The sequence below is a fragment of the Electrophorus electricus genome, chromosome 18 (assembly GCF_041902795.1).
Source record: "Electrophorus electricus isolate QZ-2024a chromosome 18, ASM4190279v1, whole genome shotgun sequence".
NCBI classification, from domain to species: Eukaryota; Metazoa; Chordata; class Actinopteri; order Gymnotiformes; family Gymnotidae; genus Electrophorus; species Electrophorus electricus.
Window position 1 is genome coordinate 8,705,230 of NC_137514.1, and position 27,991 is coordinate 8,733,220.

At 40.0% G+C, this 27,991-nt stretch overlaps 6 protein-coding genes across 9 annotated transcripts; 1 reads left to right on the forward strand and 5 right to left on the reverse strand.

The window, feature by feature from the left end:
- Positions 1–913: 913 nt before the first annotated feature.
- On the forward strand, positions 914–7,279 carry pcid2 (PCI domain containing 2). Of its 3 annotated transcripts, none has more exons than XM_027008784.3 (15): positions 914–1,028; positions 1,352–1,407; positions 1,523–1,612; positions 1,934–2,007; positions 2,295–2,360; positions 2,592–2,633; positions 2,760–2,814; positions 3,320–3,423; positions 4,067–4,142; positions 4,553–4,694; positions 4,852–4,952; positions 5,330–5,403; positions 5,505–5,630; positions 5,788–5,911; positions 6,490–7,279. In XM_027008784.3, the coding sequence occupies exons 2-15, from the start codon at positions 1,372–1,374 to the stop codon at positions 6,577–6,579; spliced, it is 1,200 nt and encodes a 399-aa protein (XP_026864585.1). In that variant the 5' UTR covers positions 914–1,028; positions 1,352–1,371; the 3' UTR covers positions 6,580–7,279. The 3 variants fall into 3 exon arrangements, 2 of the variants coding, with proteins under 2 accessions (XP_026864585.1, XP_035390589.1); XM_035534696.2 differs by having other exon boundaries at positions 4,855–4,952; XR_014118226.1 differs by lacking the exon at positions 6,490–7,279 and having other exon boundaries at positions 5,505–5,684.
- On the reverse strand, positions 7,225–10,868 carry prozb (protein Z, vitamin K-dependent plasma glycoprotein b). Of its 2 annotated transcripts, none has more exons than XM_081701236.1 (8): positions 10,492–10,868; positions 9,527–9,690; positions 9,243–9,267; positions 9,030–9,143; positions 8,684–8,815; positions 8,322–8,434; positions 8,071–8,188; positions 7,225–7,987 (listed from the first exon to the last, which is right to left on the reverse strand). In XM_081701236.1, exons 1-8 carry the CDS (start codon positions 10,565–10,567, stop codon positions 7,452–7,454), a joined length of 1,278 nt encoding a protein of 425 aa, XP_081557362.1. In that variant the 5' UTR covers positions 10,568–10,868; the 3' UTR covers positions 7,225–7,451. The 2 variants fall into 2 exon arrangements, with proteins under 2 accessions (XP_081557362.1, XP_026866152.2); XM_027010351.3 differs by having other exon boundaries at positions 7,225–7,990; positions 10,492–10,867.
- Positions 10,869–11,250: 382 nt separating this feature from the next.
- f10 (coagulation factor X) lies at positions 11,251–14,869 on the reverse strand. The gene is made up of 8 exons (XM_027009881.3): positions 14,719–14,869; positions 14,177–14,337; positions 14,024–14,048; positions 13,742–13,855; positions 13,493–13,624; positions 12,768–13,078; positions 12,297–12,414; positions 11,251–11,971 (listed from the first exon to the last, which is right to left on the reverse strand). The coding sequence occupies exons 1-8, from the start codon at positions 14,777–14,779 to the stop codon at positions 11,352–11,354; spliced, it is 1,542 nt and encodes a 513-aa protein (XP_026865682.2). The 5' UTR covers positions 14,780–14,869; the 3' UTR covers positions 11,251–11,351.
- Positions 14,870–15,362: 493 nt separating this feature from the next.
- On the reverse strand, positions 15,363–18,430 carry f7i (coagulation factor VIIi). Its single transcript, XM_035535103.2, has 8 exons — positions 18,134–18,430; positions 17,862–18,025; positions 17,588–17,612; positions 17,224–17,337; positions 16,891–17,028; positions 16,634–16,734; positions 16,188–16,308; positions 15,363–16,097 (listed from the first exon to the last, which is right to left on the reverse strand). The coding sequence occupies exons 1-8, from the start codon at positions 18,192–18,194 to the stop codon at positions 15,442–15,444; spliced, it is 1,380 nt and encodes a 459-aa protein (XP_035390996.1). The 5' UTR covers positions 18,195–18,430; the 3' UTR covers positions 15,363–15,441.
- A 233-nt stretch (positions 18,431–18,663) lies between these two features.
- On the reverse strand, positions 18,664–21,868 carry f7 (coagulation factor VII). Its single transcript, XM_027010323.3, has 8 exons — positions 21,742–21,868; positions 21,434–21,597; positions 21,095–21,119; positions 20,900–21,013; positions 20,323–20,463; positions 19,706–19,833; positions 19,509–19,629; positions 18,664–19,406 (listed from the first exon to the last, which is right to left on the reverse strand). Exons 1-8 carry the CDS (start codon positions 21,800–21,802, stop codon positions 18,832–18,834), a joined length of 1,329 nt encoding a protein of 442 aa, XP_026866124.2. The 5' UTR covers positions 21,803–21,868; the 3' UTR covers positions 18,664–18,831.
- A 125-nt stretch (positions 21,869–21,993) lies between these two features.
- f7l (coagulation factor VII, like) lies at positions 21,994–25,733 on the reverse strand. Its single transcript, XM_027009869.3, has 8 exons — positions 25,547–25,733; positions 24,038–24,207; positions 23,853–23,877; positions 23,650–23,763; positions 23,420–23,560; positions 23,221–23,312; positions 22,976–23,096; positions 21,994–22,780 (listed from the first exon to the last, which is right to left on the reverse strand). The coding sequence occupies exons 1-8, from the start codon at positions 25,626–25,628 to the stop codon at positions 22,233–22,235; spliced, it is 1,293 nt and encodes a 430-aa protein (XP_026865670.2). The 5' UTR covers positions 25,629–25,733; the 3' UTR covers positions 21,994–22,232.
- Between the last annotated feature and the right edge of the window lie 2,258 nt (positions 25,734–27,991).

The window sequence follows — 27,991 nt, forward strand, 5'->3', positions numbered from 1 at the left end:
GTAACAATATTTTTTAGGAGTGAATTTTAAAAGCTAAAGAATTTCAGCACCATGGAGAGAGAAACAAATAAAATGGTTCACTCTGGTGTGGCTCTATGCAGTTTCTCTGATCTAGGCTATTTTATATGAAAAGATTCAAATGCTAACAGTAATGGTACTTTTTTTAAGCTCAGAGGAGTAAATCACATAAGCAAAAAGCGATCAATCGTGCAAAAATCATCTGAACAAATATTTGAGTTAGAGAATGAGGTAGAGCTATTGTTAAAATTGTTATAGATAAAATATCTTTAAAGATAAAGATGTTATATTTGACCTTTTTTTCTCTTATTAATAAGGTTTAGTGCTTAAACTTCTGGGAGAGGGTGTCTGATGATTGTGATCGTGATGAGGATTATGACAGCAAGATAATGATGGAAATAGTTACGGGAACAGGGTTAAACTACAGTGCTAACAAGGATGACGAAGATGTGTGATGACCAATATGAAATAATATTGCTTCATATAATACAAAACGTGAAGATAACGTCAGCGGTCAGCTGACTGCAATGAATGATCAGCTTTTAAAAGTTTTGATTAAGGCTTATGTTATAAAGATCCTTGTGAATAGCCTGGTTGTCTGGAGGTAAGGGTGTCTTATAATTGTGTTCGAACACTGACACAATCATCTTCTCCAAGACGTTCGAAAAATATTTTTAAAAAAGAAAGCTAAGTTATCTCAGTGTGTTGAAGACAGCTGAACTGAAAAAAAAACTGTATACAAAGACATGTGCTCCTAAATCCCTATAAGTTTAATTTCAGTGTATGAATAAAAACAATTATTTATTACTGCCTAACCCACGGTCGTGGACATCGTATGTATATTGCGAAACATGCACACGTACACAAAGTCTTTGTTCCCCCAAATATGAAAATGAGCGAATCTGCGTTATTCAAATGCCTGATGAGTGTGCCCATGTGTAAACAGGAAGTACTTACAGGTTTGCATTGTGCACATTTTGCCGCTCACAGGGTGATGTGAGACCTTAAAGGTGGCTATTTATTTTACTTTGACTACTAATCATATGCATGCAGCATACGTTTAGTCATGGTCTCATGTCAAAACAACGAGATCAGTTTGATAATGACTGGATTTTAATGATGAGCCGTTTTGGCTAATATAGCTAGCTAACTTGGTTAGCTAGTGCACTTAACAATACGATTTACTTTCCTTGTCTATTTGGTGTTTGCAAATGTTTGTTGTCCTTGTCAGTAATTTGTTAAAGCTGTCTTCCGATATATTAGGTTACGTTAGATAACTAGCTAGCAAGCATAGTTGCCTCATACCGAGTGCATATGTTTCGTTTTTTTGCAGATCCTTCTTCCAGAATCAAAATGGCTCATATCACGATTAATCAGTACCTCCAACAGGTGGGTTCACTTTCTACTGAGGAAAATCGCTAAAAGAAAAACGTGCTAACCGTCGGCTTTGCGAACATTCAACGGTTACAGCATGTGGCGCTTATAACAAGTGTTGCTTGCTTAGGTGCTGGAGGCAATTGATACAAGAGACGGCGTCTTCTGTGCAGAGTTGCTGTCATTCAAACACCCACACGTAGCCAATCCACGCCTGCAAGTAAGACAATTATTTGTCTTTATGCCCTATATACAGGCTATATTTCCTCACGATTTTGATAACGACTGATTTTGAATTTACAGTTTTTCTGTACATGCCGATACGTTGCGCTGGTAATCAATCAGATAACTTTGTGCTTTGGGGGAGTTTTCTAGACCTGATCCTGTTCTTGAAATGAGGGAAGCAAGGTTGCCCAGTGTTGAATTGGCATGGAATTCAGAATTGGCACGGCACCTCTGTAGAAGAAACTGATTTGAAGTTAGCTGAATCTCGACTGAAGTGTCTGAGACACACATTCTCACCCTCATTTTATGCTTGTAGCTTTCCAGCCCCGAGGACAAGTGTCAGCAGGTGCTGGAACCTCCCTACGACGAGATGGTTGCTGCACATCTCAGGTGTGCTGGTCACATGTGTTTTCCTGCCCACATCCTGCTGGGCCATGCACTTCATGGAACGGTTTTATGCTTTAGTTCAAATCTGCAGTGTTATCTCAGTGGTTAAGGTAACTGGTAACCAGAAGGTTGCCAGTTCAAGCCAATCCACCCCTAGTTTGGTGGGCCGCCTGAGCAAGGCCCTTAACCCTCAATTGCTCAAATTGTATTCAATCATATTTGTAAGTCGCTTTGGATAAAAGTGTCAGCTAAATGCCATAAATGTCAAGGTCTGATTTGTCTCTTTGCAGGTGTACATATGCAGTGGCCAATCATGACTTTGTGGAGGCCTACAAATGCCAGACAGTGGTGGTACAATATCCTTCTCTTGGAGGGAGTGTGCAGCGCATGAATTAAGCAGTGGAGATAGTGGCCCGCTGTGGGAGTTTTACAGCTATGGGGAAAATGTTCAGGGCTGGTATTCGCATATCTGTCACTTTATGATCGAAGACTCCGTTGCAGCATATGGTTAGTCTCACAAAGAAATCCTAGATTGGGAGTTGTTTTATGACTGCAGACCCCAACAGCTTTGCTCCTTAATGTCATACATCTTTCCTGAAAGCATTTCAAGCTCACAAAGAAGAGAACTGGTAAGTGCCAATTGCACGTGCAAGCTCTTGAACAAAGATTGCATAGATACCAACCAATGTTTGAAGTAGATTTACCATGTAAAAGTTTAAAATTACCATACAGTAAATCACCTCTTTTTTTTTCAGGGCTTTGCCAGTAATGTTTGCTGTTACGCTTGACCTGAGAATATTCGCCAACAATGTAAGTTATACCTTTTGGTGTCATTGGGGTTGGGTTGCAGGGTTATTCCCTTCTTGCCCACTCATTGACCTCTAGACTAGGTTCTTTAGCTTTGATGTTCAATGGATGCAAAATCATATTAAAAGCATCTTAGTTTTCCAGTGTTAAGCTTGAGTATTTAGATTTGTTGGATTTTCTCAGAAGTACTGGTTGTACATAATGTTTAGATCATAGGAGCACCCCGAGATATGCACAATGCACAGCATAAACCAAATTGCGTTTCAACAAGTAGAAGAGAAAATGTTAAAAATATTAAAACCAATGATGATTGTAATGGTGTGGATAACTGTATATAATGCAACCACATATAAGGGTTGTTCAATGATTAAAACAGGAAAAAAGTTGGCTCAGGACTTGATATCGGTGTTGCCTACCACAGTGGTATCAGTGTTGAGTGCCACTGGCCCCTCCTGTTGTAAGGAGGCATTGCTGGCGGTTGTTCCCCATGGCTGTTTCCTGTGGGCAGGCGGAGCAGCAGTTGCTGAAGAAGGGGAAGGGGAAGGTGGGAGACATGTTGGAGAAAGCAGCCGAGCAGCTGATGAGCTGTTTCCGAGTGTGCGCCAGTGACAAGTAAGCACAAACACACTGCCTGGCCAAAAAAAGGCCGCCACCTGTATTTTAACTAAGCAAATGGGTAAGAACCTCCCATTGGATAATTATTGAATGGGTCATTATGTTTCTGCTGGCAACAAGTTATTTAGCCCTAAATGATGTAGTGATGTAGCTTCTCATTTGTTAAACGACCATGTCGAAAGCCACATCCTGTGGTCGTGGAACAGATGTTAATCTGTTTCAGAAGGGCCAAATTATTGGCATGCATCAAGCAGAGAAAACATCTAAGGAGATTGCTGAAACTACTAAAATAAGGTTAAGAACTGTCCAACGCATTGTTAAAAAGTGGGAGGACAGTGGGGAAACATCATCTTCGAGGAAGGAATGTGGTTGGGGGGGGAAAAAAAAAAATCTTGAATGATTGTAATCGGTGATCACTTAAACGTGTGGTGAAATCAAATTCTAGAAAAACAACAGTAGAACTCAGGGATATGTTTAATAGTGAAAGCAAGAGCATTTCCACACGCACAATGCGAAGGGAGTTCAAGGGATTGGGACTAAACAGCTGTGTAGCCTTAAGAAAACCACTTGTATGTATGTGTATATATATGCCAAGATGAATAGAAATTTGCATGTGTCTCCTGATCCCTGTCCGTAACAGTCGGGCCGGCATCGACGACTCAAAGAAGTGGGGGATGCTGTTTCTGGTCAACCAGCTGTTCAAGATCTATTTCAAGGTGAGTGTTGACATGCAGGTGTTCAAGTGCTGTGGAACATGTTGTCAGTATGTGTGACGAGGCTGAGTTCAGCTTGGACGAACGTTCTCTGAACCCTTGAAAACATTTACAAAGGTATGAACATATTAGTACACTGGCCCTGGAATTTTCCATTGCTGTAGAAAGTGTATACAGCACTGAGCAGTTGGGTCTCTCCTGAAAGTGTGTTCAGCTGTGCTATGTCCCTTGGTGTAAGAACAGCCTATGGCATGTGAAAATGACACTGCAAAATGACTTTCATTGTGCTTTTGTAAGTTGCTCTGGATAAGAGCGTCTGCTAAATGCCATAAATGTAAATTTGTTTGTGTGTGTTTTTTTTTGGTTTTTTTTCTCCTTTCTTTTCTTCTGTGATCTGTAACACTCTTCCACAGATCAATAAGCTGCACCTCTGTAAGCCTCTGATCCGGGCGATTGACAGCTCAAACCTCAAGGACGACTACAGCATGGCCCAGAGGGTCACCTACAAGTACTACGTGGGCCGCAAGGCCATGTTCGACAGCGACTTCAAACTGGGTTTGAATCACATCTCTCGTCACACTTTTTCCTGCAGAAAGGCCAAAGGCCATTATAGCGTCTAGTTATTTTTGTCAGATATAATATATGTTGACAGCTTTGTGTGTGTGTGTGTGTGTGTGTGTGTGTGTGTGTGTGTGTGTGTGTGTCTCTGCAGCAGAAGATTACCTGTCTTTCTCCTTTCAGCACAGTCATCGCTCCTGCCAGAGGAACAAGCGCCTTATCCTCATCTACCTGCTGCCTGTCAAGATGCTGCTAGTACATACACTCCAACAGAAATTCACCATACATAGACTCCTATAGACATTAGGCCCATATATAGACATACATTGCACATACACTTCTATGGATTTACACTCTAGATACACTCCTATAGACATAAACCATTCATACGCCCATGTAGATATACATCATACATAAACTACAAATACATAGTGTATAAACTCCTACGTACGCATCAGTTTTGGAAAAGATTTTACAGGTTTTTGTGGGGGTTTTTTTTATTTTATTTTAATTTTTATTTTTTTATAAATGTTCAGCATTTTAACTGAGATGATGGTATCTGTTTTGTCTGCTTTCATTACTGAATGCTCTGAGTTATGATGCCTGCTGATTTTTTTTTTTTCATTGTGTAGGGCCACATGCCCACAAACCAGCTGCTCCGGAAGTACGACCTACTGCAGTTCGCTGACGTTACCAAGGCAGTGAGGTCTGATAGTCTGTTCTTAAGGGTTCGAAAATGAAGCACGCCATAGATTGAGTCACCCAGTTGTGGTGCACCATCATCTCGTCCTTTCTTTCTCTCACTAGTGAGGGCAACCTCCTGCTGTTGAATGAGGCCCTGACCAAGCACGAGACCTTCTTCATCCGCTGTGGCATCTTCCTCATTCTTGAGAAACTAAAGATCATCACCTACCGGAACCTTTTCAAGAAAGTGTGAGTTGACTGCAAAGAGTGAGCATATCTTTGAAATGGGGCTCAGTAATTTGGGTAAGAGATCTAATGTTGGAGAGTTGGTGGTGTTTTTGTTTTTACCAATATTGAGAATTAAAGCCCACATAATCAGTATCTCTCTCTCCTGCTGCTTTTCTAGGTATCATCTGCTGAAGACTCACCAGCTGCCTCTAGATGCATTCCTGGTGGCTCTGAAGATGATGCAGGTAGAAGAAGTGGACATTGATGAAGTTCAGTGCATCCTGGCCAATCTCATATACATGGTGAGATGTAGCCGCTTGGTCAAGGCAAACACATAAACACACACAAAGCTGTGTCTGGCATGACTAAAGGTTTACCTGCTTCTTTCCTCATTTATTTGTTCTCATTTTTCTGCTCCACTGAGACCTAATTTACTTGCACTTAAACTCATGTGCTTGTTTGTCAGAGACAAAAAACAGCAATGCTTTGAGAAAAATAAAACGAACCCACCAGTTATAAAATGAACAGCTGCAAAAGCCAACTGTGGTGGCACTCTACTGTAATTTCAGACTTACTCATTGGAAATTGCAAGGGAAGTGTTTGGCTTTAATGCCATAATCACAGTGCAGTTTCACATTCAGAGTGCTGGGTTGCAGAACCAAAGCAACAGAACACATGGTATTCTTGGGAGCTGGTGGTGAAAATTATAATTTTTTTCCCCCTTTAACACAGTTTTTCTGCATTGAATTCTCTGTACTTCAGTAGGCTGGGATCCTTTCTGTCTCTGGCTCACACACACACACGCGCGCACACAATCTGCACAGCACATATTATTTGTGTAGAATCTAACCATATTTTAATGTAATTCTCTTTCACTCAGGGTCACATCAAAGGCTACATCTCACACCAGCACCAGAAACTGGTTGTCAGTAAGCAGAATCCTTTCCCCCCATTGTCATCTGTATCTTAGAGTAGCTTCCTATCTGTGTCTCCTGATCTGAGGTGCTAAGTTGGATATTGCTGCAGTGGAGGAATAATGGAGTTCTTGTAACCGCAAACTTCTATTTATAAAATGCCACAGCAACAAAAGAAACCTGAGTGACTGAGTTATAATGTTAACCACTCATCCACTTTAAGGCAGTTTCAGTAAAGTTTGTAATAGGATGTCACTTTCACTTTTTTAGAACACCGCAGTTGTACACATTTGACACTATGAATGAAAGGACAAAACATCTTTTCATAACAGTTTGCCAGTGTTGTTAAAATGTTAAAATGATTGGCTTGGGAATATAGGAGGTTTTCAATATTTCATTTTATTTGTCTGGAAATCAGCTTTGCGACTATGGAGAAAGTCCTTTCAGATTGTGGACTGGAGAGAGAGATTTGGTGAAGTGTGTCAGACTATGCGGTGACTGCCATTGAAAGATTACAACCAACCTCTCTCAAACTTTTAGAAAAAATGCTGAAAGTGTAAACATTTTCTGAGTGTTTCTTCAAAACCAAATGTTCATAAAAGAATATTGTAATATTTTGGCATGTAGAATATTTGGTTCAAAGGAGCATTTGAATGCAGAAATTTGATTCAGCAACCATGTTACAAAGCATTTCTTTCAGATTTTGTATTTTCTCGTTGTTTTTATTATGTAAAATAAATGTATTATGATTTTGTACAGTGTGTCAAGTTATGTGTGATATATTAATGGTAAAGGTCAGCCAAATGTTTTTATGGATTGTGCGCAGCAAGGAAGTGTCCCCAAGAATGGAAATGATACCACAGTTTATTGTTAAAATATACCAGTGTTTGATCTGGGAGGTCATTAGTTGAGTTTTTGACTTCATATGTCATCTCTGTTCCGCCTCAGAAATCATAAGTAGTTGACGTATCCATTGTAGATAGCGTGAGACTTTGGTGAACACTAGTCCCTGATTACAGTCGTTTTCAGACACAAAGAGTCCAGTCAGAAAAGCTGTGTTTCCTTCCACTGTAGCAACAGGAGTCCCAGACTTAAGATCACACTTAACCTTTCTGAGCTGTAACCTTTTCCATGGGATAAGTGCTGGCTTTTGTTCCTCCATACAAAACATCTTATTGGTCAAGGAGAAAGTCAGGTTGAGTGTGGCATGGCAGTCATCCAATGAGACATATGAAGCGTGACTGTCCCCACCCACCACCACACCCTCTCTGCCACTTTTCATCAAGATGTTCTCACTGAAGTCTTTCTCTGGGAGGCAGAGGGGCATAGTGTCCAAACCTAGGATAACTGGCTCCTTTAGCATCAAAAAAGCCAAGTCGTCGTCGGGATGACCTGATATGTACCTCTTATGAAGTGTCTTATGAAGGATTGCCTTTGAAGCATTCCGTTTTTCATTTGATTGGCCTGCTGTGAGAGTTACAAAAAGTATGTGTAAACTATATGTAAATATAGGTAGGTGGGTGTGTGCACTTACGTTTATTACTCACCAAAGACCATGGAAAGGTCTTTGTCTGCTGTCCTACATCCAGCTGTAGTTAGCACAGACCTCTTTCCCAGGATTGCACCGTGACATACTACTTCACCATTGCCATCCACAAAGGTCACCTACCCAGCAAAGGACCGAGCACCTCACCATTTTTATTGAGTTACTGGATGAATTACATCTGTACGTGCTCTCTGTACATGATATCATTCATTTTACCTGGATACATTGAAGTCCTTATAGTCTTTTGCTCACCTGCCATGGACAGTGTCCTTGGGGACAGACCTTGTTGCTGAGGTCATTTTGGTTCATATTCAGACTTGCAGAAGTGTCAGAGGAGATGCCCAGGTTCCCACAGGGGTTCTGAACTAAAAGCATGGAGGATGCAATCATTCATGAAGAATCCTGGAGAAGCCCTGCTGAATTGGGGTTTGCTGTCCCAAATAGGTTCATCATAAGAACGGTAGCTGTTCCCGAACCAGCTGCACAAATCTACTCGAGGCTTTAAAATGCCTGGGGACCCTGATGTAAATCTGTTAACAGCCTCATGTTTAAAGACAAAGCAGTTTATTAGTCTGACTTGATATGGTAAAACTCCAGAGCATAAAAGTGCAAACCTTGAGGTATGCAGCTCCTGCCGTCGCTTTGAAGGCTGTAGCCCTTGGCACAGAAACAACGGAATGATCCTTGCATGGGCTTGCAGAAGTGTTCACAAGCCAGAGGGCCTTCTGAAGGGCATTCTGATATATCTGCAGGAAGAACAGAACTCACATATCATGAACACTTAAAATGAACACTTATTAGGAACACTAAATTACTGGTTAGCATTGGTCCAATTACACAATCCAGGTCCACAGCAGCTCAGAAGACCATGAGACAAAGACAAGAAATTTGTCCATTTGCCTGTTTGATCCAGGGCTGATTGGTTGTTAAAGCCTTGCTAAAACAAAACAACTCAATTACCCTTTTCACAGTTGAGCCCAATGTACATGTCAGGACACTTGCAAGCGTAGCCACCTATCATGTCTTTACAGGTGCCACCATGTTGGCAAGGATTAGAGTCACACTGGTCCCCATCTGTGATAACGTGAACACACGTTACCGACTGTAACAAGACATGCTGATGCTTCACTTCTATTCATTATTCGATGAAGACATAAGATAAGTAATGCTTACCATAGTATATTGTCCAAAAGTTGTCCTTTAGAGGGATCAATCAAAATTAGTTTTTAGTTAGCAAAACGGTATATCGAGTACTCATGAACATGTTACAAGACATACGGCAGAGGTCAGTTCATACCTAAATCTGTCAACTGATTTGAAGGAGAATGTGACATTGCGGAGTGTGTAAGAGTTTACCTAAAACGAACCATTGTCATTTAATCTAATCTTGACATATTTTTCATTGACATAACTGGTGCTAGTACTGTCAGGCACTGAATGTCTAAGACAAAGCTTACTGTTTTCTGGTTGTCCTCGAATACCTCTCGGACTTCTTCTTTGTTACACTTTTCCTCATGGCATTCTCTTTCCAAATTTCCCTGAAAAAATTCCTCCCAAAAGAATGCGTTGGCACGCTTATGTCTCTGGAAGATTGTGTGGGCTTGTGGGTAAGACATGAAAACTGAAGTGGTAAAAAAAAAAGGCAGACTGTAGTTAGCGTCAACTCCATCCAAGAAAGGGAAAATGCCACTAAATGAAAATGTTACGAATATCTGATAGGCATCGGTAATGCTACTAACATTAAATGTTACAAATATTCGGTAGGCATCAATAATGCCACTAAGGTTAAATCCTATGTATATTCAAAGTCATTGATAATGCCACTAATGTGAAATGCTACAAATATTCAAAGGCATTGATAATCCCACTAAAGAAAAATGCCACTAGTATTCAGTCAGCAATGATGTATTTTTACCAGGCTAGTCTGACTAAATCAGGTAAAATTTCAGGGAACTTAAAAAAGAATGCAGACCTATCATCTAACAGTGGCAGAGGTTTCTGTGAATTTATGATGTGGCATGGGAATACAATTTAATTTATTGAACTTTGACCTACTTAAAATAATGATATGTAAAACACTGGAAAAAACCTGTTTTATTTCATGGCTGTTGCTGCTACCTTATCCATGCGCACACAAGGGTACCTTATCTCATCGGTTTGGTTTAGGATAGCCACATTAAATAACCAACATTGTTCAAAAAGCTGAATCTAAGCATAATATAACTTCTGAGTATAAGCACAATATAGCTATGAATTTATAAAATATTGTTGCATATTGTTTGCCTTACATTAACTTTAACTCCTCTTAAACTGTTCAGGAAAGGAATGGCAAAAGAAGGGGGTTTTAATAAATTGCTTAATTAAATTTGCATGTGGTATATTTAGTTCTTTGAGTTTAATGTGTCTTTTAATGTATCTTTACCTGTTTGGTCAGCGACGGTCAGGAAGTTGTTGCTGTGCAGGGCAAATAATAAAAATATCCATATATAAGGCTCCATCACAATCAGGTAAATGACAGAATGCTGTCGTGCTGATAAACGTGTTCTTTTGCCTTTGACTCGGTTCCACTGCCCACATCCACTGTTACTCCTCTGGTATATTTTTTCAGGGTTTCATAAACACGAGACCCATCCCAAGGTCTCTGTCTCTTGCTTTAATTAATGCATGTGCAAACAAAGGTTCTTCTCCTAACAGTTGACAAATGCTGACAATTTTGTACTATAGCTGCAATTAGAATTCTATCAATTTTATATGATTAATAATGATTTATCATTATATCCTTTCAGATTGAAAAATTGCCTTTCCTGTATTATTGGATGGAACTGTATACAGTGTACTGAAATAGTGGGACGACTGCTGCAAAAAATCGGGGATGAAATGTCCTGTAGAACTTTGCAAACAAAACATACTATGAGTGAACTCTAATCTGCAAACAGCCAAAAATGTCAACATTTGTGTAACAAAGTGCACAAATCAATGGGTTTGGACTTCAGTCCCTGCTATTTTTCTCTTTATCTGTACTGCAAGAGGGGTAAAAGAACTCAAATCTTACACAGAATACATTCATTGCAATATATATTAAAGCTGTTTGTTAAAAGATAGAGATCGATGTGTGCAATGCACAAACTCCAGTAACAGTGGAGATAGTTGAGACAGCAACAGAAAACAACATAGAGAGACATAGAATCTATATAATCTTTATTTTGTTGGCATTTGTTTGGAATAATTTTGCATCTCTCTCTCTTTAATGCATCTCAGTTTATTGGCCCACTGGAAGTTTCATCATATCCATATCACAGGTGTATGTCCAAGCACCTGCCTCTTTTTCCTTGCTGTTACAGAAGCTTTCTTTTTGGGCATAACCTTTTCCATGACGGCCTCAATCCACTTGATATACTTGGATACCTGCGTGTAGACGCCATACTTCCCCTTGCGAGCACAGCCCTCGCCCCAGCTCACGATGCCCGTCACAAACCAGGTGTCTTTGTACTTGGTGACATGTGGGCCTCCACTGTCGCCCTGGCACGCGTCCTTGGTCTCTTTGTCGTAGCCGGCACAGAACATGCGGTTGCTGATCTTGAACTTGGTGGACTCCATGCAGGTGGCCCGGTCGATGAATGGCACGGTCAGCTTCTGCAGTATGGTGGACTGCGGGCCGCCTTCGTAGAGGCGGCCGAAACCGCTGACCATTCCATCATCCTGCAACATGAGCACACGCTCAGCAAAGTCACGATCGGGCAGGCAGGCAGAGAGGATGTACTTGGTGAACTTAATGGGCTTAACAAGCTTGATGAGAGCAATGTCGTTGTGGTAGGTTTCTGGAACGTAGCTCATGTGCACAAGGACCTGGTCGACGGCGTGCGTCACCTCGCGCCCTTCTCTGATCATGGTGTCAAACTCACCTGTTACAGACACAAAGACATGCATGCCATTTGTTTGATAGGGTCTACATTTGTCAGTGGAACAAGAACAAAGCCATTACAACAACTGTAACAGAGTCGAGGATACAAATACCTAAACAGCACAACTTATTGGTAAAGTAATTTATGCCAAGCCAAACTTTCCTGGAGCTCCCCAGAACATTTTATGCATGGTTTCAATTTGACAGTAAGAACTGATTTAAATCTAGAGTACAGATGTGATTTTGTATTTAAAGTTAATGTTCTCTCTCTCTGTCTCTCTCTCTCTCTCTCTCTCACACACAAACACGCACACACATTAGTCTACCTAGAATAACCGTGATGGAACGAGATTGGTTCATGCAGTGAGCTGCAGATAGAATGAAGTATTCATTTAGAATGGTCCCACCGCAGAAGCCGATCTTTTCCTCATTCACCAGAAGTGCCTATTTAGGACAGTCACGCAACATGTTGGAGAACAATGAGAGCAAGACTTTTAAAAAGGTTAAACTACAACTGAGTTTTTCATAAAGCATTGCTGCTTTCTCTGAGCGCTTAGGCAATGCTTACAACATTATATATAGTGTATCAGCTCCTATAACAGCAGCATGAAAAGAAGCAAAATTTGAGGCAGGTTGTGTTAATGCACTGTATCATTGCTAGCAGAAAATGTACCAGTGAAGATAACAATGATATTCAGAGTGAGCTATCTATCAATTATTTGAACACAAAGCAGAAATCTAAGTTGTATCATGACATAAATGCTTTTGAATATTCCGCTAGGAGGTGGTGCGTCTACCTGCCAGGGGCATTCACCGGGTGGACAATCGTCCCCGTTAACGATTCTCTTGTCTCCAACAACTTCTGGAAGTACTGGCTTCTCTGTTACAGGATTATCCAGCTCATCCAGGTCAAGTCCAAACAAATTATCCGGTTCATTCACAGTGGTATTAGAAGCAGCTTTTTTTGTGGTGGCTTGCACCAAATTTGTTGCATTTGTACCCATGACATGCTCTTCATCAGCATGAACATCAGTGACATTTTCTGTGGGGTGATGTATGAAAATACTTCGGGTTGCCTTGGGATACACATGTCCACATTTGAAGGGATCTATAATGAAAACAAGTGTTGAAAAGGATATAGACAAGGGATGGTTACTCGTGCTAATAAATCTCAGTTAGCTGGATCAGGTGGTGGGGTATTAGGGCTGAGAGTAACTTATATTACTATATTAATACTTATTATATGTTACATTTATATAGTGCCTTTCTCAAACTCAAGAACGCTTTACAGACAGATATCAACTTACAATCACTCACACATCGATGAGAAGTGGTAGCTAATTTGCACACAACGTACTCTCAGTGTATATAATATATAATTACTTATAAACTTATTATTATTACTTATATTATTACAGTATTATATCTCTAGGACCCCTTTTTGTAAACCAGTCACTAAAGATGAATGCTTTTAACGAAGAGGGGATGAATTACTGTCATTCTCCCCCAGTCTCCCTCTTACCATCAGATTTGCAAGACTTCCCATCTGCAGCCAGCTTGTAGCCTTTGACACAGGAGCACACCGCCCTGTTGCGCTGCACATTGCAAAAGTGCTCACAGCCTCCATTCTTGTCCTCGCACAGCTGTGGTATTACTGTATTCAGAAATGAGGTTTTGGTAATGTGTGATTTTCCCAGAAAGCTGATCTTTGTGCATGTGTCAGCAAAGAGATGCGGGACAAGGCAGGGGCTGTGATGTCATGACCACTTACCGATCTCACAGTTGTACCCCTGAAACATGGCTGGGCATAAGCAGGTATATATTTTTATTCCATCTTTACATATACCAGCATTGAGACATGGCTGGGATATACATGCATCTCCATCTATGAAGACATTGACGAAACAAAGTCTTAACTTATCAGTTTTTGGGCCTCTGGATTTGACTAAAATGTTGACATTTCCTAGGCTATTTGATTGATTCAGACCAAGCCAGGTGCAAAAATCTGATCATATAAATGATGAAACAAAAATCATCCTTGATTATCACATACCTACGTACACATTCCAGAACTCATCCTAGGGAAAGGAAGAGGACAGAAATGCTTACAATGCCATGTAGTAATGCTTACAATGCAAGGACACTAGGAGCAAGTGGTCAAAATGCCAAGGAGCAATGGCAGGAAGTGAAGAGTGCTATGACATACTGTCTTTTCATTGTCCTCAAAGATCTCTCGGGCCTCCTCAAAACTGCACCGCTCCTCATTGCACTCCCTCTCCATGTCGCCTTTTTTCAGCTCCTCAAACAGGCTGTTGGCCCGCCGGTTTCGTGTGAAGACCTGGTTGGCATCCTTGGTCTGGAGGAAGACTAAGGACACAATATTTTATCAGTAATAACATCATATGGGGTCCTTATTATTACTAATACAGCATAGCAAATAATCATGAACTAGGCTGATATTTCAGAAATATTATTCTGGCCTCATCTATTGTAAAGTTTCACATGATCCATGTGAAGGAATATGTTGTCTTGTGGGGCATTTGATTCCTAATATAATACTAACTGGTAATATACTAACTATGTGGTATGTTACTATCATATAAAACATTGTTAACAATGGCATTGGCATGGTATTAGCTATTCAACACTTAAAAGAGAGCTGAATCTCTACAACAAATAGATCTCTCAAACAGGAGGTTAACATTAAATACTCACACCACAGCTCCTTCATATTAAAAGTGCACTTACCCTCAGGAGTGACGTAGTGTACCAGAAGTAGACATATGAAGGTCTCAAGGACCCAAAACATGGCAAGTTCTTATCGTAAAACACTTCTCTGTAAGAGAGGAGTAAATTCTGGAAGACAGGAACAGGAGGTCAATGACCTGCACGAAAAATGGGAGGAGTAAAAGCTACAAATGACTCTGAATAATAAGAGTGGGAGGCAACGTGAGCCACCCATTACCATTAATAGACATTAAAGGTAAATGTTATTTGCTGTTCTGTAGGCTACAGGCTGAATACAATTTAAAATTGTACAAGTACACCCCCAGTTTAACTCTGCTTATCTTAACCAATCATATCAGCATGTTGAGAAACAGTGAACCCAAACTGCTCTTGGGACTCTGCACTTATATTTATGCTGTGTGGCTACTCATGCTGCCAGTGAAGATGGCTTGTTTGAATGGAAATGTCTGGAAGATCCAAATACTTGCATAAAATGGTATCTTATTACATTTGTAAATCTAGTATCTACATGACATATTTGTGAGTAATATATCATTGTTGATCCTGGTATGATGAAAATGAAGAGTGAATTCAATTATACATAATTGTTCCCAGTATATAAGACATTTTGTTTCTTGATGTCAAGGACACAAGATTAAAATAACTCACAAAAGAGTCCTGTAATGACAATTGAATTTTATTTCAGAAAAGATTTTAAAATTATTCAGAAGCTCTAGCCTAAAATCAGTTAATGATAGATTGCTGAGGTGCAGGCTCAGCCTTGGCTGTGGTATTTATAGTTTTGATGAATGCATCCAACTGGGCAGTTGGGGTGGCCATGATCTGCTGAATCCAATCCAGGAAGTTGGAAACTTTGGTATATATGCTGTAGAACCCTGGCTGGGCACAGCCTTTTCCCCAAGACACTATCCCTTTGAGGAAAACCGTCTCCCTGTACTCTGTTACCAGGGGGCTACCGTCACCTCCGCGACAAGACTCCTGGCTACTCTCAAAGTAACCAGCGCAGAGCATATTATCAGTGATATTAACCCTGCTAATTCTGGAGCACAGTGGCTTGGGTTGCAGCGGCACGGCGAACCTCCGCATCAAGGGGGAACCTGGTCTTTTAGCTCCCTTAGAGCCTTGATCGTTGCCACCTTGCGTGTGCCGGCCCCACCCACTAACGGTGTGGAAGCGGATGGCGGCTAGCTCGGCCTCTGCAAACTGGGCCGTTGGCAGGCAGACAGGAATAGTGTATACTGAAAGCTTAGCTTGCCCGCTTAGCCGCAAAAGAGCCAAGTCGCTATCCATTGAAACTGGGTCATAGTTCTCATGGACAATCATATAGGATACAGGAAACTCTTGCTCTGTGTCTTCCCTCATGTCAATATTATGGTCACCTGGTTAAAAAAGAGTTTAAAAAGCATTGAAAATGTATATCCTCACACCTTTTGCTTGCAAACATGTCTCCAAAACCAGTAATGATATACCTGTTATAACCTTAAAATGTGTTATATCTCTTTTATCCACACAGTGAGCAGCTGTGATGACCCAGCTAGAGTCTACTAAAACTCCTCCACAGAGGTTTTCTCCTTTGTACACCAACAGTACCTGAATGGATGAAGTATAAAGATGGGCAATATACTAATAATATCACAACATTTTCAAATATCCAAACAAGTTACAATACAGAGACATATTTCATTCGATTTTTTTCAGTCATTTCTGAACAGACACAAGCGATGTGTGCTTCTCTGATGTTTAAGTACACCTGAGAGTTAGTTCAAACTATCACTTCTATTTGAAAAAAAAAAAGATATGATAATGGCACAGTTTGATTCAGGTCTATTTATGGACATAATTAGAAAGACCTCTATAATTTATGGATGTATAATTTATGGATAAACTGGCATGGTCTGACACATGTGTAGGTTACCTGCCAGGGGCAGTGGCCTTTGGGGCACTGGTGTCCACCAACAGACTGCAGCATAACAGTATCATTTGTCTGAACAGGTACCCTCCCGCATGGATAATGAACTACAAAATCCAATGACACAAACACAACAGATTTTGACATTAGTTTACACTTCATCTAAGTCTGTCTGTACATTTCATGCCCTTAGAGGCAGACATTTTCACTGATCCATTTATCTTGTTCCGTTGACTTGCGAATTCAAAGAGGAATTTTCACACCTTGAGCATTGCAAGATTTCCCATCTGCTCCAAGGGCATATCCCAAGGCACATGAACACTTGTGCTTGGGGCCAGAACCATCACAGAACTGCTCACAGCCGCCATTCAGATATTGACACTTCAACTTATCCACAAATGCTAAAAGAGAGGATAGTTGTTTTTGTGGGGCCTCAACTGAGAGGGATCAAGGGAATTTTAGATTGTGAAAGTCCATGCAGAAACACATAACCTATGACATCTGTAAACAGTAAAAGCTTAAACATTAATGAAGTAATTAATGGGAAATTGACTCGTGAAAGATGTAAAATCTTGGATAAGATGCATTGCATTTACCTTCTTCACAATATTTGCCCTCGAAGCCCTCTAGGCATTGGCAGATATAAGAGTCTGCCAAGAATATGCAAGTCCCTGTGTTTTTGCATGGGTTTGTCAAGCAGGGCTCCCGAGCTGGGATTAAAATACAGTCCGATTTACAGCATCATGTAAATTTCCAATTATTTACACATGATGTAATCATAATGATAAGAAACTCAAAGCAGTAGCGCTGTGACCTTTTACAGAATTTTTTAAAAATCTCGTTTGCACAATTAAATACACAAATCACTCACAACTATTGTTGACAATTCTACAAAATTCCCACTAAATCTCAAACCACAGTTAACAATGTTAATTATTGATTTTCCATAAGAAAACTCACCATGGTAGCTCAACCAAAATTCTTTCTGTAAGAAATCAAATTTTATATATATATATATATATATATATATATATATATATATATATATATATATATATATATATATAAAAATAATTGTAAATTATTTATAAAATAAATTATATATATACGCACACACACACACACACATATATATATATATATATATATATATATATATATATATATATATATATATATTAAAGCCTCATTTCTATGTTAATAGACGGGCAAATTAGTCTCGTAAGTAACCTACCGTTACAACGTCGTTTTCGAACACTTCGCGCGCCTCCTCATAATTACACACTTCTTCCATACACTCGCGCTCCAGGTTGCCAGATCTCATTTCCTCGAACGTGCCTGCATTTGCTCGCCCAGAGCGGTTCAACACTGCGCTAGCGCTTTGCTTCTTCAGGAACACTGGGACCAAGAACGCGGTCTCAGTGAGGGAAAAACAAATGCAGCAAAATACTAAATACTGAAGGTACAGCACGGAACATCGATTCGAGCGTCAACCTCCCTACTTACCTGCCCCAGATACTGTAGGGCAAAAGAAAGCTAAGAATACAACAATTGTTTGTGGCTTCATGTTACTCTTCTTTGCCCCGAGCTGCTGACACGGTTCTGACAGTCTATCGGTAGTAAGCACATTTACCGTTCGATCTACAGTTCAAAGGCTCTTTTAATGCGCAAATGTGTAGCTAGTGTAATTCGACTACTCTAGCTTCTTTAGTTGTTAAACCTAAAATAAACTAAAATATGATCATGCAAAATAACTCTAATATAACCTGACTGGAGCAGTTCATAGTGAAAAGAGCATGTCTTCTGATGATAAAAAAATAAAAGTTTTATCCTTCACATCTATTTGTTACCACACCAATGAGAATCGATTGTTCGATTTTCTTTAGCCCGGAATGTCTAACACAGCCCCCTGAACGATGATTCATTTGGTCTGAACTGCCAGAACTTAACACTAGCACAAAGCTTTCATATCAAAGGTGTATGCATGTACATAAGAAAGATGCATTTAGTTTGACACTTTGTCACGTTCCAATTTTTGAAATTAAGATGTTGCATATCTTTTATTTCTGAGCAAATGGAAACTAAATGTAGTTAATATATACAAGCAAATTAAGCACAAAAAGATCAAAAGTGTAAATAGAATGAAACAAAAGTTGACATAGCACTGTTATACTGCAAGCCATATCATGTTTATTCTGGTGATTTTATGCCAGTGGTGCCTTTGTTGAATTGACAACTGGTGCCAAGACATGCTTGTCTATCCACTCCAGGTAATTGGACACACGTGTGTATATGCCATAGTGTCCTGGGCGTGCACATCCTTTCCCCCAGCTCACAATTCCCAGGAGAAATGTAGTGTTTCCATAACGGGTCACCAAAGGTCCACCACTGTCACCCTTGCAGGAGTCTTCTTTACCTTCAATGTAGCCAGCGCAGAACATGTTATCGGTCAGCGAAATATTGCTGTCCTTCACGCAGTCTTGCGTGCGAATCCGTGGCACGTCGAGTTTCCGTAGAACCCGTGAGGTAGGCCCGCCCTCACTACGCCGTCCCCATCCGCTCACGGTGTGAAGGTGGATGGCCCACAGTTCCCGTGTGGCAAGGTCTCGGCGAGGAAGGCACACAGGAACGGCATATGTGCTGTAGATGATGGGCCGGTGGAGACGCAGAAGGGCGATGTCGCTGTCCGCATTTGCTGAGACGTAGTCGGGGTGCATGATTATCTCCTGCACTTCTATTGTCTGCTCCGAACCTTCATTTATGTCAATGTCATGCTCGCCTGGGTCAGATAAAGAGGGCCAGCATGGACACTCCAGTTCCAGACATGTGTTGTAGCCATACGCTACCAGCTTTTATTGGCAACCACTGCCGAGTCACATACCTGCAACAATCTTTAGAAACTTGACAGCGAGCTTCTCTAAACAGTGAGAAGCCGTGAGGACCCATGTGGGCTTTATGATCACACCACCACAGAAGCCCTTGTCACCATATTTCAGCAAGACCTAATGTACACATGCATCAGTGTCAGCAGCATTTCCTAAGGCATAAGTGCAATTACAGCTCTACAAGTGTTTTTACCTGCCAGGGGCAGTGACCTCTGGGACACTCTGTGCCTCCTACTATACGTGCCCGTGGGTCCTGCTGAAGGTCCTTATTTGTACCAGTGTTGCCTTGAAGAAGTGGGACCTTGCCACAAGGAAAGAGCTCTGAAAAAGAGTGATGAAGAACACAAGTAAGGAAATATAGTCAGTCGTTAACAAATGCTTAAATTGCCATACCCTCAAAGACTCTTTTAACCTACCCACAGATAACATACATTTTTCAAATGGTAATAAAACCAAGGTGCTTCAACTAACTGTTTCATAATTTGCTTTTGCTGGCATTCTGCATCAGTTAAAATGTGCTCCTATAGCTTTAATGACATCTTGAAGTTTCAGGAGGTATGTTGCTAGTATGACATTCTTTCATACCAAAAACTTTCATTTTTTCTTTTTACTTGTAGCAAATGCATTTCTCACATTTGCCACAGTACACCTTGCCACTCTTATTTGTCTAAATAATTATGACTTATAATTATGATTTATTGTACATTTTGGACAGTTATGTTTATGTCCAGTTATTCTCAGTCTAGACTGAGAATCACTGATTGCTCCCCATTTGTGGCCTGTTGGGTACATGACTCTTAATATCCTCACCATTGGTTAGACAGCTTTGACCATCTGTCCCAAGGAAGTACCCATCTGCACAGGAACAGCTACGTGGCCCCTTTCCCTCCGCACAAAAATGGTCACATCTGCCATTTTTATGAAGGCAGGAGTCAGGAATTTCTTTAATTACTAGAGAAAAAAGGACAAAAAAGGAATAAGTAACACTTTGGTCTAGGTGCTGATCTTAAGTTTGTGTTACTAAAATTAGGACTGTATTTTGTAAAGGAGCATGTAAAGCCAGCCAATAATTACCAAAAAACCTGACATTAAATAGTGGTTTTGGATCCATTTTGTAGCAAGTCACACTGCCAGGAAGCATTGCTACAGTGGTTGCCTGTAGCAGGTGTGTTATTCAGTTCAGCAGTCTGTGATTCAGAACTGATCTCAGACTAACCAATCAGAATCCTGTATTCCACAGAGAAGTGCAATAATGTACATTCAAAGCCCTACACTGTAAGAATCTTCATAAACAGCTGACTGTAACAAAACCTAAATCCTGTTCAAGAGACATTCCTTTGCTCTAATAATGAGTGCATATAAAAGCTGAGTATGAGGTTGACCTTACTGTACTCGCAGTCACGCCCAAGGAAACCCCGTGGGCAAATGCATGTGTACATTTCCATTAGTTGCATGCAGGTACCGTTGTTTTTACATGGCCTTGACAGACAAACATCTTTGACTGTTGAAAGAACAAAAGCTCACCATCGGATAATGAGAAAATGGACATGTTTGGTAAAAGGTTAGTGATTGAACATCTTACCATTGTATGTTTTCCAGAATTCATCCTGTGGACAAAGAATCTGGATTCAAATTCACCAATATTCCAGTTGCAGCCGCAATAATATCAGTGTATAGGCTTATTGCAATAGCTTAGTCAAATTCCAGTTCACATTCCATTTCAAATTTCTATTTGAAATTGATGGAGTTTCAATAAATTAATTTTCAGATGTAAGTTTTCCTAAGCATTTGAAGCAGTTTTACAAATGAAGGCCAGTTAGCTCATAGTCATTCCAAGGTTCAAGATATACATCAATATAAGGCCAATAATAGCAGAATACATGTTTTGTGTGATCAACATCTCTGAGTTTCTAATACAGACCGTAACTTCTGTGTGTTCAAACACCTCTCTGGCCTCCTCATAAGAGCATTTTTCCTCTAGACACTCCCTCTCCAGATCACCCATCTTCAGCTCTTCGAACCAGCCTAAGTTTGCTCGCTTAGTTCGAGCAAAAACTCTGTGGGCATCTTTCTGGCTCACAAACACTACAGCGAACACAAGCAATGTGGAAGTTGACCAAAAGTACACAGAGACACAGTTGTGCATGCTTAAATATAGAAAAACATTCAGTGCTTCTTGATTTGCTAATATGTGATTTAGTCTCATATGTACAAATACATACGTTTTACCTGAAGCGGGATGACAGCAGTGTAAGGCCAGTAGCAGGAAGAGCAGAGTTAGGAGTTTCATGTTTGATAATGCCTGGTGCTATGGTCAGGCTGCCTAGTCCTCACATCTAAAAGGTCCAAAGTCTGCACACTCTGCACCCTTTCAGTATAGGCTAAAAGCCTGTCCCATACCTATAATACTTAAGCTTTGAAGCTCAGGCGGGGATAAAATTCACCACAACTCAATCAGAAGATCAAAGATGACCCTTGTTTATCAAATTACAAAGTTAACTTTATTTGTGGCAATACTTTACAAATTAAAAGGTACAATAATACATGTATTTTAAATGTTGTGAGAAACAGAACTGGTATTTGACACTAAAAATAAAATACTCAGTATTCATCATTGTAATACTGAATCCACTCAAATAAAGATTTAAGATTTTATTTTTTTAAATATATTTTAAGATTTTTAATTTTCTTCAAGATCAGTTCTTCCCCAACAAATCCATTCATTCTTTAGCCATGTTGTTTGTAATCCACTCCACAAAGACGGCCACGCGAGTGTAGATACCATACATATTCGCGCGAGCACAGCCTTTCCCCCAACTCACTATGCCCGTCAGGAACCATGTGGTGTTGTATTTGGTTACCAGGGGACCCCCACTATCCCCTTGACACGCGTCGCGGCCTCCCTCCCTGTAGCCAGCGCAGAGCATGTTATTGGTCACCCTGAGACCAGAGTGGGCTTGGCAGCTCACCAGGGGAACCAAGGGCACCTCCAGCCTCTGCAGCATGAGGGATGGAGGCCCGAACTGAGAGAGTCGGCCCCAGCCACTCACGGTGGAGGTGCGCACTGTTTTCAGCGTGCGATCAAATGTGCCTTGTGCTGGGGGGAGGCAGATCGGTATTACATATGAGTTTAGTGAGATGTTCCGGCGCAGCCTCAGCAGGGCCAGGTCGCTATCAGATGTCGTGAAGTTGTACTGTGGGTGGATCAACACCTTTGACACTTTTCTTAGCTGCTCTGTGGCCTCCTTCACATTTCGGTTGTGCTTACCTTAGGGGTAGAGGAAAACAGGTACATGGATGGGGAAAAAAAAACAAAACCATTGTGTTTCCCTAAAATCTCAAAAGGAGATAAAAGTAGAGCAAAATATTACATCTTGTTTTAAATAGGGGAAGGTAAGTTTTAATGTTTGGTATAACAATAGAAGTATAATGTGTACGTGTTTAGTGTCTTGTGAATTCTTACCTACTGACACTTGTAGTTTGGATGGGTGTTGTTTCCAGACGCAGTGAGCTGCTGTGAGGATCCATTGATAGTCTAGAATAATTCCCCCACATTTATACTGGCCTTCATATTCAAGTAATGCCTGTATTAATTAACAAATAAGGACAGAGAACAGTGATACTCAACACAAAAGAACTTGAGGATAATAACACTCTATGTGTGAAATGTCAAAATCTGTTGATAATAGTGCTTTTGTCCTGGTGTACCTGCCAGGGGCACTCTCCTTTAGGACATATATGTCCTTTAACAATCCTTGGGCCAACGTTTGTCACATCTGTTCTGCCACAAGGAAATTTAACTAAGGAGGGACATTAAAAGAAAGAAGTCAAGTGTGATTTGGATGAAAGCATGGAGTAACATTCATATATGAGACTGTGACACACAAGGTGTGCCAGTGATACACACCTTGTGGCACACAGCTGCTGTTGTCTGTAGACAGGCTGTATCCAGGAGCACAGTGACAGCTGGAGGTTAAATCTTCAGCCTCGGTACAGAAGTGCTCACACCCTCCATTCTTATATAGACAGCCATAAGAATTAAGTATTTCTGTGGAGTAACCAACAGTGCCTTATAATTTGAGGAACAAAATTGCAGTTCAGCCTTAGGTATCTTCACTTCTTTGGTGTTCACGTTACCTTTGTCGCAGTTCCGTCCCTCAAACATGGGTGGACATATACAGATGTAAGTATTTGTCTGAGTGTCACAAGTGGCCCCATTTTGACATGGCTCTGATTTACAGTGGTCCACCTCTGGAGACACAGCAACAAGTCAAGGCAAACAGAAATAAACACACCATGGACTGTATTTCAGTCACGTTCACCTACAGTCATTACTGTACCTGTGTAAACCCTCCAGAACGCATCCTGAAAAACAGTAAAAATGTATGAAAGATAACAACAGATTTATTCCTCTGTCCCAGTGTTTATCATGTTTATAAAATATCTATTTTGACAAATAGGCCAATAATGCTGTTGTGGTGAACATGCCGAGGTTAGCTCAACTGCTGATTTTAGCTTTGCCCACCAGTTGGTCAGGTATAGAGAAGATCTCCCTGGCCTCCTCGTATGAACACTTCTCCTCCAGACACTCCCTCTCCAAGTCCGCCAATTTCAGCTCCTCTATGAAGGAATTGGCACGACGATGGCGGTTCAGAAGCACCTGGCTAGCGTCTGTTCTGCTCAGGATCACATGGGCTACCAGGAAGAGATAGAGAGAGACCTGGCTTCAGCTCGTGTAAAAATCAAAGGCAATCAAATTACATCTAGTTGTAGTGACTGATCATTTTCATCAGTGAGGTTTTCTAGAACGAAGTACAGATGTAGATAGCCTGGTTGTTTGGTATATATATATATAAATGTATAAACTAAAAAAAATACATATATATATATATATATATATATATATATATATATATATATATATATATATAGCTAAGCAACCGAACATAGTAGTGGTGTATAAACATCAGAAGAGGGACATAGTGATAGATATGGCCATCCCAAGTGATCCCAAGAAATATTTCTCAAGCTTCTTGTGTTCCATTTTCCTGATGTTGCTTTCACTTGAAATGATGTGAAAAGATGTGGAGGGTGAAGGCAACTGTGGTTCCTGTGGTAATCAGAGCACTAGGGGCTGTAACCCCCAAACTAGGAGAATAGCTCCAACAGATCCCAGGAACAATTCGGTCCAGAAGAGTGCCATCCTGGGAACAGCTAAGACACTACGCAGGACTCTCAAGCTTCCAGGCCTCTGGCAGAGGACCCAAACTTGAAGGAAAAACACCACCCAGAAGGCGAGTGGGAAATTATGAATTTTATATATATATATATATATATATATATATATATATATATATATATATATATATATATATATATATATATATATATACACACATATACACACACACACATATATACACACAGACAGATATATGAATATATATATATATATATATATATATATATATATATATATATATATATATATATATATATATATATATATATATATATTCCAGGGAGCCGTGTATAAAGATGCAATAAAAATGAACTACACAAGGTTTCCAGCTAAACATAATGCAGAATGTTTCAGACAGAGGTTCTTCATCAGCAAAGTACTTTTCCAGCTGATGACGGACCTCTGTCCAAAACATTCTGTTTGTCTGGAAACCTTGTGTACTACACTGCAGTTTTTACCACACACACGCACGCACGCACGCACCAACATATCTTTTATTTATCTTTTAAAAAATCCTGATATACTTTTGAGGGACTGTTGCTGATTTTCAACTAAACTAATTTAATGTATTTTCCTCAATGTTTGGCAATAACACACAGTAAGGACAAAGTACTCTCTTTCAACAGGACTAGTAAACATGCATAGACAAATATGAAATTTTACTAAAAGACCAGTCAGACAGTTTAGTACGTATGGAAAGAAGTGCACTCTTGACTTTTGGGTTCTTCAGACAATCATTCATAGCTTTATCTGGATATATACAACTTAACAAACCAACGACTCGCAGCTTACCCGCAGGAACCCCAAAGCAGGATGGCAAACTTAGCAGTATAGTGAAAAGACCAAGCTTCATTCCACACAAACTCAACTCCATTGTGCTACACTTCAGGTTGAACAGTTTGATCAAAGTTTGGCACTGTTCCTCTGCGAAATCACTGGGGTGCCTGGAAACAGAAAGTGGTTGGACTACACTACACCTTCAGAGAAGAGGAGCACTGTTAATCGAGTCAGCAGTAGGTGGTGCCATTCTCCCTGGGAGGAGGCTTGGCAGTAGACAAGCCCTGTAGCACCACATGGCTTGTTCTTTGATTTCCATTAGTGACACTGTAATTTAGAATAGTGGTAGTATCATGCAGAATGGAATTTATTTATTGTCATAAAAGAACATCAAAAAATCAGAATATATTTCCAATAACTCTCAGAAAGAGCAAGGTTTAGTCTTCAGTTTTCTGAAGAATTCTAGTCACAAGCTATTGCTAATAACTAAGTAACAACAACATCTTAGCCAGGCTTGATGCATTTGAAGAAGGCAAAAATGTTAAATAACAAATTATTTCACAGATCATTCAGTTTGTATGTTTCCAAATTACAAATAATTGCAAAAGACTAATTTGAGAATGTGATGAGTATAAAATACCCTGGGAAACTGCAAAGATGCTAAATAACAGCAGCAGAATATGATGCACCACTAATGGTATGCTGTAACCAATTAAGAATCCCAATAAAGAGTCACAATATACATAATACATCTAAAACCAGACACTAAAATATGTTAGAATGAATGGAGGTATACAAAAAATACATATAGGCATAAAAATGTTCACTATAATGGATTCAATTATTAGCACATTGTCATGTTGGGTTTTATAGCACCATAACAGTCTATCTAAAAATAACATACAAAAGGTGCTTCTATATACAAGCATGTTCCCATGGTATACTTTAACAGAATTAGAATGCTATTTTCTCTGTTAAATTGAACATGCTGCTGTGAGAGAAAAATGTCTGAGTGGAGGTTGGAAACTGCATATTTCTCGTGGGCACCATTTCCTGTGTAATTGGAGTTAATGTGTGTAGGAGCAAAGAACATGTGCAAGCATATTGAACACAAAAGCTGAAGAAAAAAGAGGAAGAGAGAGTCCTTTAACATGACATTTAACATTATTCTCCAGATTCTTTAGGATATTATAAATGTCTTCCTTTGCTGAAGACCATCTTTCTAGTCCTGTAGCCCCACAGAAAGCTATCCAGAGTTGCACAACTGCTACAGTTCTCAACTACAGAACACAGACATGAGTTGTATCATATACAAACAGAGCGAGCCTCCACTGTACAAGCACACAAACTCAGCATTATCTTATGATTAAGTATATGAAATGAAACACTCATTTCACCACACACCTCCACAGTTCATGTTGGTCAGGATTCCCCTCTTACATCAAAGCATGAACTAAAGAGAAAAGGGTACCTGCCAGGACATAATGAAAGGGTTATGGGTGTCACTTCTGTTCCATCACATTAAACAAAACAAATGCCACAAAATGAGCTTTAAAAAATGAAACAATATATATATTTTTCACATGTTGCAACAGCAAGGCGTAGGCGTTGTTTTTTTGTTTTTTTTTTGCATGTCGTGTTGCTTTTTCTTTACTTTTTAAGTGGCTCTATAAGCAGTAGTCTCAAAACCACAAGAGTCACACAGAGAACCCTTATGTCACGTATGTGTTCATTATGTGAACAGAAGACACAGAAAATCACAGCACCAGAGAATTAATTTTATAGCTTTCCTTTTAATAGCTTTTTATAGTTTTTATAACTAATTTACAATTAAATGTTATTGTCTTTGTATAATGAAGACTATAAAAGTAGTTAAAAAACAACAAAATCAATAACAGCTGATAATAAAGAATGCCATTGTTATCTGGTAGAGCAAGTCTAAATCATGGAACAGCCAAGATGAACAGCCAAGATGAAGCTTTTACATCGAGCAAAAATAAGCCAAACCGAATAGCATCTTGGATAATACCACTATTTAAAAATGTTTATGCCCCACACTTTACCTCACTGTGGTGAAGTGGTGTGAGGCTCTAGCCAATTAGTGGGCGAAGGATCAATGGAATGACTATGAGTATTGTTGTTAGTGCCAGGGGTGGTCAGCAATGGCACGTGATAGAGAGCTGGCGTCTGTACAAGTGCAGACTCAGCCCACAGTGCATGTACTTTTGAATAAACTTCTTTTCAAAAGCCAAATATAGGTTTCTATTCATATTTTCATTTAGTGTTGCATTTATTATATTAAAGCCTTCTTCCATAGTCGTCCGCTGTAGCCTCCAGGCAGTCTCTTATCTACTCACAATTCTATCCGTTCACGTACTACGTTCACGGTATTAAGTTCGTCGACGATACAAAATACAGATTCTCAATGTTGCGCAAGTTTATGCTACAAATCTTCCACAG

Excerpts from the sequence above, each read along its gene's own strand:
- pcid2 (XM_027008784.3), top strand. The coding sequence starts at position 1,372 with ATGGCTCATATCACGATTAATCAGTACCTCCAACAG. Across the intron at positions 2,008-2,294 it reads ATGGTTGCTGCACATCTCAG|GTGTACATATGCAGTGGCCA; the intron begins GTGTGCTGGTCA and ends GTCTCTTTGCAG. Across the intron at positions 3,424-4,066 it reads CGAGTGTGCGCCAGTGACAA|TCGGGCCGGCATCGACGACT; the intron begins GTAAGCACAAAC and ends TGTCCGTAACAG.
- prozb (XM_027010351.3), bottom strand. The coding sequence starts at position 10,567 with ATGGAGCCTTATATATGGATATTTTTATTATTTGCCCTGCACAGCAAC. Across the intron at positions 9,691-10,491 it reads GACCGTCGCTGACCAAACAG|TTTTCATGTCTTACCCACAA; the intron begins GTAAAGATACAT and ends TTACCACTTCAG. Across the intron at positions 9,144-9,242 it reads CTTTTGGACAATATACTATG|ATGGGGACCAGTGTGACTCT; the intron begins GTAAGCATTACT and ends ACGTTATCACAG.
- f10 (XM_027009881.3), bottom strand. The coding sequence starts at position 14,779 with ATGTTTTGGGTCCTTGAGACCTTCATATGTCTACTTCTGGTACACTAC. Across the intron at positions 13,625-13,741 it reads GGGGTACAACTGTGAGATCG|TAATACCACAGCTGTGCGAG; the intron begins GTAAGTGGTCAT and ends TTCTGAATACAG. Across the intron at positions 12,415-12,767 it reads CCGGTGAATGCCCCTGGCAG|GCACTTCTGGTGAATGAGGA; the intron begins GTAGACGCACCA and ends TGTCCTAAATAG.
- f7i (XM_035535103.2), bottom strand. The coding sequence starts at position 18,194 with ATGAAGCCACAAACAATTGTTGTATTCTTAGCTTTCTTTTGCCCTACA. Across the intron at positions 17,613-17,861 it reads TCGAAAACGACGTTGTAACG|AAAGAATTTTGGTTGAGCTA; the intron begins GTAGGTTACTTA and ends GATTTCTTACAG. Across the intron at positions 16,735-16,890 it reads GAAATCTTGCAATGCTCAAG|TTCATTATCCATGCGGGAGG; the intron begins GTGTGAAAATTC and ends TGGATTTTGTAG.
- f7 (XM_027010323.3), bottom strand. The coding sequence starts at position 21,802 with ATGAAACTCCTAACTCTGCTCTTCCTGCTACTGGCCTTACACTGCTGT. Across the intron at positions 21,014-21,094 it reads ATTCTGGAAAACATACAATG|TCAAAGATGTTTGTCTGTCA; the intron begins GTAAGATGTTCA and ends TTCTTTCAACAG. Across the intron at positions 19,834-20,322 it reads TCAAAGCTGTCTAACCAATG|AGCTCTTTCCTTGTGGCAAG; the intron begins GTGAGGATATTA and ends ACTCTTTTTCAG.
- f7l (XM_027009869.3), bottom strand. The coding sequence starts at position 25,628 with ATGGAGTTGAGTTTGTGTGGAATGAAGCTTGGTCTTTTCACTATACTG. Across the intron at positions 24,208-25,546 it reads CTGCTTTGGGGTTCCTGCGG|CCCATGTGATCCTGAGCAGA; the intron begins GTAAGCTGCGAG and ends TCTTCCTGGTAG. Across the intron at positions 23,561-23,649 it reads GGGACGGAACTGCGACAAAG|AAATACTTAATTCTTATGGC; the intron begins GTAACGTGAACA and ends GTTACTCCACAG.